The following is a 10356-nucleotide window of genomic DNA, read 5'->3' on the forward strand; positions in this document are numbered from 1 at the left end:
AAGCAAGGTCAGGGGTAGCCCCCAGATTCCTGAGACCTCAAGGTCAACCTTTAACTGCAAATGTCAACGGGCAGATTTGCAAGACAAACTTTTCCAAAAAATGAAGAAATCCTTGCCCACGGGAGATTTCGTTTCTATCTTTTGAAATTGATCTCTTATGAAATGTGACCTTAGGTAAAGAGAACCTGTAAGGGTATTTCCACCCACCCACTCCCAAAAAAAATTTGCTTTCCTAAGTCACTTCTCTCTCACTTAAAACCACTGGACTTTTTGAGTCCAGTGGAATACAGTAAATATTTATACACTTTTAAGTCCAGTGGTTTGTTGTTTTTTTTAAAATTGCTCTGATTATCGCTGATAATTACCCAGGAGTTAAAGACAAGACTGTTGACTTGTCTTCGACAGGAATTATTTGCAAAATAATGTGAAAGGCTGCAAATCTTTATAAAACATTGGCCAGGTCATGGTTGAACCCCAGGCAAAAGCTGGATGGGATAACCTGCAATGGTAGGTAATACAGTAGCGGCCAAAATTGTGGAAACATTTTGGGAAAAGTGTATTTTTGAGGTTTGATGGCTAATAACACCACTTTTTTTTTTTTTTTTTTTTTGAGTTTCAAGATAATCTTATTCCACTGCTGGAATGGCCTGGGAATAACCCAGACTTTAACCCTATGGAACCGACTAAGGAAACTTGTTAGTCAGAAGCGACCCAGCAATAAAACCCAGTTAATAGAAGCCATCTTTCAATCTTGGTTTCACATTAGAACAGCTGCAGAACTCAAAGACTTGGTTTACTCCATGGGAAGACGTTGTAAGGCCATCATTCATGTTGAAGGTTACCCAACTAAGTATTAACTGACATGGTGATAATTTTTGTATATCTCATTTTTTCTATGGTGATAACTTTTTGTATATCTATCTGGTTTTTTTCTATGTCTTTCACTTTTCTTCTTTATTCGCCGAAGGGGTTGTAAAAAAAAAAAATGCTTTTAAAAGCCTCTGACGATCAGGCAACTCAGCTGGGATCGTCAGAGGCTTTTAAAACCATTTTTTTTCTACAACTTCCTCGGCGAAGAGGTTGTCGAAAAAATGCTTTTAAAAGGCTCTGACGATCCCAGCTGAGTTGCCTGATCGTCAGAGGCTTTTTTTTTTTTCCTTTTACTTTTAAAAGCATCTTTTCGGCCAAAGTGGTTGTAGAAAAAAAATGCTTTTAAAAATTAAAAAAAAAGCCTCTGATGATCGTGCAGCTCAGCTGGGCATGGTGGAGGGGAGGGCAGGGATTTTTGCTACCGGTTCTCCGAACTATCTGCCGCCATCACTACTGGATCGGGTGATCCGGTCCGAACCGGGAGCATTTCACTCCAGCCTCCAGCCCCCTAATCAACTCTGTTGCTCTTCTCTTGAACAGGGTTATGGGTGCCCAGCCACATGGGCTCAGTCAGATTCAGTTCCCCAGGACGGATCCAACAGTTGCCAATCCACCCCTCCAACGCCATCTTTCTTTCTCTGACAAATGACAGTCAGGTCTTCCTTTCCCGCCACTCAAAATTCTCCCTGCAATCAAAGCGCCAATTGTGTGTCCCTCTGGGCTGAAATCCAAGCCCTCCGCCCGCTTCCCCCTGCCCCAAAAAAGAGTGAGAGGGTGGGAAGGATCTTAAGCCTTTCTTTTCTTTACGACTTCTCCTCTGCTTGGCGCTGGGCTTCTGCAAACACAGCTCCTACCCAGACTGCTGTATTGTACACACGATTTTTTTTAAAAAAAATAAAAATTCAAGAGACTGAATGCTTGGAATGTCAACAGGTTTTTTTCGGAAATGAAGCAATAGCCTTGGCCAAGCTTTTGCTGAAAGCTTCTCTTTCTTTCAAGCAGGGTTTGGCTTGGTAAGGGCCTTTCTGAAGTTGGGCTCTTATCTGCAAGTCCATATCTCGACACCCCCCCCCTCCCCACACCTTCCAGCTGCCACCAAGATTGGACTTGTCCGCCTGGACTGACGGGGCCAGAAATGCTAATCTAGTACTTTGGGGTGGGGGGAGTGGGGGGGGAAGAATAAGGTCTCTGGCCATTTTACAATCCTGGAAAAGATTGCATGAAATGGGCACCTGGTCTGGCCAGAGAAAGAGAGCAGAGCTGAGTAGAGCTACTACCGGTAGATGCAGGCTACAAGCTTCTGGGCAGCTAGTAGCTTTGGCAACCAAGACTCCAGATTTTTCTACAGGTGATACTTTGCTCCTTCTCCTTCTCCTCTTCTCCTTCTCAGAATAACAGAATAAACTTCTCCTCCTCCTCCTCCTCTTCTTCCTCCTCCATTGTATTTCCCTCAACACCAAGTGAAAACAGCCCAGATTTCCAATAACAATAAAAACCTATTGGGTCTTAATCGATGCATTCTATGTAAATGTATATCATTATATTTACCCACACACAAACAAAAAAAGGCTTTTGGTATCTTCCTTACTGTCCTGAAAACTACATATCAAAAATTCAAAGTAAAAGTAGAAGAAGAAGAAGGAGAAGGAGAAGGAGAAGGAGAAGGAGAGGAAGAGGAAGAGGAAGAAGAAGAAGAAGAAGAAGAAGAAGAAGAAGAAGAAGAAGAAGAAGAAGAAGAAGAAGAAGAAGAAGAAGAAGAAGAAGAAGAAGAAGAAGAAGAAGAAGAAGAAGAAGAAGAAGAAGAAGAAGAAAGAGGACCCGGATTGTGGGGGCAATAAGCTGACTTTGTATAAAATATACAAAAGTATGAAGGCTATTGCTTAACACATTGTAAGCCGCCCTGAGTCTTCGGAGAAGGGCAGCATATAAATCAAATCAAAAGAAGAAGAAGAAGAAGAAGAAGAAGAAGAAGAAGAAGAAGAAGAAGAAGAAGAAGAAGGAGGAGGAGGAGGAGGAGGAGGAGGAGGAGGAGGAGGAGGAGGAGGAGGAGGAGGAGGAGGAGGAGGAGGAGGAGGAGGAGGAGGAGGAGGAGGAGGAGGAGGAGATAAGCATGCCAAGATCTATTTTGTCCATCTTTTTCCAAAGATAGAAAAAAGTCCCGATTCCAAATAGGGAGTTGCCACGGCATAAACTATCTTGCTTCAACTGAGCTGTATTGGATTTCTAAGGGGAGGGGGAAACTGAACTCCATGCCATCCAATCCATAAACTCTAACAAAGCAAGAGATTCTGAATCGCTCGGCAAGAATTTGGCTCAGATGTATGGAAAGAAGGAGCTTTGTGGTTGCCCCATCTGATCTCCAAATTTGGGGAACAGTTGGTTGAAGGAAATGGCAAACTCCTTCCTGGACTCAACCCTGACTCAATGGACTCTTTACTTTTAATGTTAACTCTTCCTCAAATTTATTTTATTTATTTTATTTTATTTCTGGCTGTTTTTGTTGTCATGATTATGGGGGAGGAATTTCGTTGTCAATTTTTGACCACTGGGCTCAAAAGATCTGCACAGTCATCTCAAAAGGAGTTTGGGGGCTACATTCTTGGGGCAAGTTTGTCATTCCCACAGTGCAAAAGAAGAAGAAGATGAAGATGAGGAGGAGGAGGAGGAGGAGGAGAAAGGGGAAGAGGAAGAGGGAGGAGGAGGAGGAGGAGGAGGAAGGAGGAGGAGGAGGAGGAAGGAGAAGGAGAAGGAGAAGGAGAAGGAGAAGGAGAAGGAGAAGGAGAAGGAGAAGGAGAAGGAGAAGGAGGAGAAGGAGGCTATTTAGTTGCAAAATTCTGGTTGCAAAGATTCAAAATTGTAGCTTCTTTTCCAAAACAGATCCTGGTGTTTCCGTCCCACATTTCTGAAACTTTGGAAAGAAAGCAAGAGAAGCTGAGGGTCACCTAGAAACGACAGTGAAAGGCAGAAAGAGAAGGAAGGAAGAAGAGAAGAAAAGGAAGGAAGGAATGGAACGGAACCACAGAGATTTGAAGATCTCTCTTGGCTAAGAATCCAGTCTCAGAGGCCTTCAACCGGCAGGCTGTTGTTTAAACCGTACGTGTCGTTTGTGTCGTCCTGCAGAAGTTTCTCGAGTGTCAGAGGGGCCATCTCCTTCCTGGTGTCTTCTAATACTTGGGGGAGTGGGTCAGCTCCCGAAATGGGGAGGGGGACAAATTGGGGAGCAGAGAGGGCCATCGAAGCTGGCTGGTATTGCAAGGAAGTTGCTGGTAAAGTTGGGATGGGCTGAGTCCAGGGGAAGTAACTCAGAGGAGCTTGCTGGTCCATCACATCCAGATGAGGCACCACAGCTGGGCTTGTGGCCGATCGAGCCTGTGGGACAAAAAAAAACATGTGGGTCAGTCTTTCTCCCCAGAAACTGAGGCTCTGATCCAAGAAGGTCCAGGCTTCACTCTGGATCTCTGGTGGACTCTCTCAGTCCATCAGATCTGGAGATGACCATCAGATGGGTAACATACTGTAAGGTGGCCCTTGACTTGCAACTTTTAGCAACGCTGTGAAGCTACAATGAGTCCTTGCGCTTACAACCAGTTCTTGCACTTGCAACTAGTCCTTGCACTTATAACCAGTTCTTGCAGTTGCAAGTAGTCCTTGCACTTGCAACTAGTCCTTGCACTTGCCCGCCTGCCCACCTGGGCTCCTTAGGTCCCCAACAGGAAGCAGTTGTTGGAGCTAAGAGAAAGAGTTGGCAAAACAGCTGCTCAGTTCAAATTCGATCTGACTGAGAAGGAGGCTCAGCAGAAGCACCTCACTGAGGACTAGGAGCATAGGCTTTCCAAGCAGAGGGAAGACCTGCAGGAGTGCAAGGCCAGGTACCGGTGCCTGGAGGCTCAGTGAGCTGAGATGGTCAGCCAGTTCCAGGCCACGATGCAGTCCCACTGGAACGAGGCCCTCCAGCTCTTTGCCATCAGCGGCACTTCCCTCCAGCCTTCGCCCAAAGCCCCACTCCTGGAGGCTAAAGTGACCCCAAGTCGGAATTTCTGCCTCCTCCTCTGACCCACACAAAAAGACCCCAAAGGGGGAGACTCTCTGCAGCAACACAAAACGTTCATTGCACGTATCTGTCCCAGGGCCCGTAGTTTGAGGACCTCTGATTTAGTGCAATATAAAAAAAATGCAAATAATTTTTCTGCGGACCACCCAAATTTTCTCGCAGACCATCAGTGGTCCACGGACTACCAGTTGGTGACCACTGGACTAGAAGACTTCCGAGGTCCCTTCCAACGCTGTTATTCTATAATTGCACTTGAGATCCACCTGCAAAATACAGTACAATTGTGGCGGTGATTCACGAGGAGAAAATTTGAAATATATCATCCGGGTTCTCCCTGCAGATATTCAAATGTGATACTCAATATTCTGAGTCCCGAGACAGAACAATGCAATTTATGGCAGTCTTTAATTACAATTAATGCCCAAGCTGAGAATTAGAACCGTGAAGCTCTTTGTTTGACCCACTTAGGGCCGAAACCTGACAATGGTGTGACCTCTCTTTCCCATTCTTTCATACATTTTTTTTTCCTGCCCTGGAAACAATCATCACGAAAGGATGCTTTCCTTTCTCACCCAAACGCCCATCCTTCGGTCACCCACCTGGGGGCTACAATCCGTAGCTGAGAAAATTTGCATCCAAGAAACATCCCACTCGCCCTGGTCCTCTGAGAATCTTGATGTTAAATATTGACCAGCTGCTCAAATCTTTGCAGAATGCTCATTGCATATTTCCTAGGAGTGTTTCCACATCCCAGGATAATGAATTCCCCTTGCTGGTATTTGGCTTAGTTGCAATTTTGACTAAGGCTCACTGACCATGTGCAAATGTTCTGGAGGAAACCCTCTGGGCAGCCGAATTGCAAATAACACAATAGAATAGAATAGAATTATAGAGTTGGAAGGGACCTTGGAGGTCTTCTAGTCCAACCCCCTGCCCAGGCAGGAAACCCTACACCACTTCAGACAAATGGTTATCCAACCTCTTCTTAAAAACTTCCAGTGTTGGAGCATTCACAACTTCTGGAGGCAAGTTGTTCCATTGATTAATTGTTCTCACTGTCAGGAAATTTCTCCTTAGTTCTAAGTTGCTTCTCTCCTTGATTAGTTTCCATCCATTGCTTCTTGTCCTGCCCTCAGGTGCTTTGGAGAATAGCTTGACTCCCTCTTCTTTGGGGCAGCCCCTGAGATATTGGAAGGCTGCTATCATGTCTCCCCTAGTCCTTCTTTTCATTAAACTAGACATACCCAGTTCCTGCAAACATTGTTTGTATGTTTTAGACTCCAGTCCCCTAATCATCTTGGTTGCTCTTCTCTGCACTCTTTCTAGAGTCTCCACATATTTTTTACATCATGGCAACCAAAATTGGATGAAGTATTCCCAGTGTGGCCTTACCAAGTGATTTATAAGGCCTAGTGCTAAGTGGGAAGGAAGGGAGGGGAGGGAGGGAGGGAGGGAGGGAGGGAGGGAGGAAGGAAGGAAGGAAGGAAGGAAGGAAGGAAGGAAGGAAGGAAGGAAGGAAGGAAGGAAGGAAGGGCCGTGGTGGCACAGTGGTTAGAATGCAGTACTGTTGCTAATTCTGCTGACTGCCAGCTGCCTGCAATTTGGCAGTTCGAGTCTCACCAGCTCAAGGTTGACTCAGCTTTCCGTCCTTCCGAGGTGGGTAAAATGAGGACCCAGATTGTTGGGGGCAAGAGGCTGATTCTGTAAACCGCTTAGGGAAGGCTGTGAAGCACTGTGAAGTGGGTATATAAATTAAGTGCTATTTCTATTGATATGGAAGACCTTGTGTGGTTGGGAGACCATGTCCATGGCACTCAAAGAGAAGGGAAACATCCATCAAACTTTGGACAATTTCCACCCTGCCTCCTACTCCACAGTAGAAAGAAAAAAAACCAATGATCACACAGAGGGTCCCATACAGGGGTGAAATCCAGCAGGTTCTGACAGCTTCTGGAGAACTGGTAGCAGAAATTTTGAGTAGTTCAGAGAACTGGCAGATATCACCTCTGGCTGGCCCCAGAGTGGGGAGTGAATGGGGATTTTGCAATATCCTTCCCCTGCCATGCCCACCAAGCCACACCATGCCCACCAAGCCACGCCCACAGAACTGGTAGTAAAAAAAAAATTGGATTTCACCACTGGTGCCATTATCAAACTCACCGCAAAGTTTGTGATCAGCGGCTGGGAAGTGTAGGTCAGCACCGAGGATGTCCCCACGAGTGTGTAACTGGGACAGACCGGGCTGAACAAACATGTCGGCTGTGTAAGGGCAGCTGACCGCTTCGTGAGACACGTATTCTGGGGACGTGGTCCACTGGGTCAGAGGTTGCAATGTGGCCGGGGGTGGCTGAGTCAACCACCCCGAATAAAGTGCTCCTTCCTCCATCAGAGGCAGCGACGAGGTGACCAAATCTGTCTCGGAGTAAATTTGACCTTCACGGAAAGAGAGAAAGGGAAAAGGTGAAGCTGAACCGAAGATGGAGAACGAGGAAAGATGTGCTTTTGGGGAGGAGGAAAAGCCACCATCACCCCCCAAAAAAATCTGAAACTCTTACCAGTGGGCGAGTAGGATGGAAGCGACTGGTGGGGGAAAAACAGCTAAAGGAAAAATTAGAGGCTGGTATTATTTAAGAGCGATAAACCACAAAGAGAGGAATTACTCAGAGGCTGACTAGGAAACTATCAGTAATGCTCAAACGGCAAGTCAAGATTGAAGGGTCAGAAGGAAGGAAATGTGTTCGAGGAGGGTGGAAAACTCTCAAATGTTCACACCCTGGACCAAAATCTGTTTTCATCACTGTTACTGATGTGGCGACATCTGGTTTTAATGTCAGAGGTGGTTAGGGCCAGAGGATGTACAGCTCATCGTTCTAAAGCAGTGTGTTTTTTTCAAAATTGGTCACTTGAAGCTGTGTGGACTTCAGTTCCCAGAATTCCCCAGTCAAGTGAATGGGGGATTCTGGGAGTTGAAGTCCACAAATCTTGAATCAAGGTGGTTGGGGGATTCTGGGAGTTAAAATCCATACATCTTTTTTTTTTTAATTTGATTTATATGCCGCCCTTCTCCGGAGACTCAGGGCGGCTTACAATGCGTTAAGCAATAGCCTTCATACTTTTGTATATTTTTACAAAGTCAGCTTATTGCCCCCACAACTGGGTCCTCAATTTACCTACCTTAGAAAGGATGGAAGGCTGAGTCAACCTTGAGCCTGGCAAGATTCGAACTTACTAATTGCAGACAGCTGGAGTTAAATTACAATGCATTAGTCTGCTGAGTTATCCAGCTATCTTAAAGCATGGCTGTTGGGGGAATCTGGGAATTGAAGTCCACAGATCTTAAAACATGGCGGTTGGGGGATTCTGGGAGTTGAACTCGACACATCTAAAAGTTGACAAGCTTAAGAGACACTGCTCTAACAGAAGTGGCTCGTGACAAGCCAGAGGGTTCCTGTCCCAGGAGGGATCGTGGAAGGGCAAGGATGAAGCACTAGATAGAAAGATGCCCTGCCTTCTGCCCGGCTGTCTCTTACCGCCATGCTTTCAGGAGCAACTTTGGCATTTTGAGCGCTGCCCCGTTTCCTCTTCAGTAACTCTTTCACCGGCTCTTTAACCCGGACTCCTTGGTAGGGGCGGGATGGCAGGGGCTGCTCAGCTGCAGAAGCTAGAAAAATAAAAGTGTTAGTTCCCTCTTTAGTGCTGCAAAGATGCTTCATGAAGAGAAGAGAAGAGAAGAGAAGAGAAGAGAAGAGAAGAGAAGAGAAGAGAAGAGAAGAGAAGAGAAGAGAAGGGAATTCTTTATTGGCCAAGTGTGATTGGACACAGAAGGAATTTGTCCTTGGTGCATACGCTCTCAGTGTACATAAAAGAAAAGATACATTCGTCAAGAATCATAAGCTACAACACTCAATGATAGTCATAGGGTACAAATAAGCAATCAGGAAACAATATCAATATAAATCGTAAGGATACCAGCAACAAAATTACAGTCATACAGTCATAAGTGGAAGGAGATGGATGGTGGGAACGATGAGAAGATTAATAGTAGTGCAGACTTAGTAAATAGTTTGACAGTGTTGAGGAAATTATTTGTTTAGCAGAATGATGGCGTTTGGGGAAAAAATGTCCTTGTGTCTAGTTGTTGTGCAGTGCTCTATAGCGTCATTTTGAGGGTAGGAGTTGAAACAATTTATGTCCAGGATGCGAGGGGTCTGTAGATATTTTCACAGCCCTCTTTTTGACTCGTGCCATATACAGGCCCTCAATGGAAGGCAGGTTGGTAGCCATTGTTTTTTCTGCAGTTCTAATGATCCTCTGAAGTCTCTGTCTGTCTTGTTGGGTTGCAGAGCCAACCAGACAGTTATGGAAGTGCAGATGACAGACTCCATAATTCCTCTGTAGAACTGGATCAGCAGCTCCTTGGGCAGTTTGAGCTTCCTGAGTTGGCGCAGAAAGAACATTCTTTGTTGTGCTTTTTTTGATGACGTTTTTGATGACGTTTTTGAAAAATCAGCATTTTTTTTCAAACCTGGCAAGTGTAAGAGAGGCAGACTTCAACTCCCAGAATTCCCCAGCCAGCCATGAGGTTTAGTCCTCTTGCCAAATTTGAAAAACCCTGAACTAAGGAACAGCGTGATTGTTTACAATGTGAGCCTGGCATCCTCTGGGAAATTTTTATTTTTTATTGTGTTTTTAATTGGTTTAATTGAGAGACAGGTGGCTTGTAGAACGTGAATCAATAAATCATTAAATGACATCCTGGGAATTATAGTGCAAAAAAGACTTTCCAGGATTGGGGTGGGGAAAAGCTGATTCTGTATTATTATTTTTTTAATTAAAAAAAAAAGCAAGCTATAAATAATTAACTGGATGTAAATGCTTTCAAAACCAGTCTTAAATCTTTGGACAACCTTCCAAATTATGACGAATGTGACATTACACCAGCTATGGGGGCATTACCTTGACATTCCCAGATGATTTATTTATTTATTTTTATTTTTATCTCGAATTTATATACCGCACCTTCTCCCAAGGGACTCAGGGCGGTGTACAGCCAGATAAAAACATACAATACAAACATTAAAAACAATTCAAAGAATATATATTAATTTGGCCCCAGTTTAAAATGACAATTTACTTGAGCTCTCTATCTTTAAAATTAGAGAGTGTCGGTGATTTAATTCATCAACTTATCCATTCTGCGGCACTGATGACACTACGCAGTGGGGTAATGAAATGTCTGTAAGTAAACAATCAATCTCAGAGTCTTCCTCCTCCTCCTCCTCCTCCTCCTCCTCCTTCCTCCTCCTCCTCTTCATCCTCCTCCTCCTCCTCCTCCTCTTCCTCCTTTCCACAAATCCCCGTTCTCTTCTAGCAACGTTTTTAAAACGTTTTTATTTCATCAAGCTGGCCTGGCCTAAATCTTCTCCCTTTTAAAA

General features: G+C 44.7%; 1 protein-coding gene across 1 annotated transcript; it reads right to left on the reverse strand.

The window, feature by feature from the left end:
- Window positions 1–3813: 3813 nt before the first annotated feature.
- On the reverse strand, window positions 3814–9434 carry POU2AF1 (POU class 2 homeobox associating factor 1). The gene is given in 6 exon segments (XM_070952328.1): window positions 3814–4239; window positions 7082–7162; window positions 7164–7354; window positions 7477–7519; window positions 8452–8582; window positions 9416–9434. Coding segments are annotated over 6 exon segments (777 nt in total). The 3' UTR covers window positions 3814–3927.
- Window positions 9435–10356: the final 922 nt, after the last annotated feature.

Source organism: Pituophis catenifer, unplaced genomic scaffold (genome assembly GCF_029215685.1).
Source record: "Pituophis catenifer annectens isolate HBS135680 unplaced genomic scaffold, rPitCat1.0.hap2 SCAF_12, whole genome shotgun sequence".
Lineage (NCBI taxonomy): Eukaryota > Metazoa > Chordata > Lepidosauria > Squamata > Colubridae > Pituophis > Pituophis catenifer.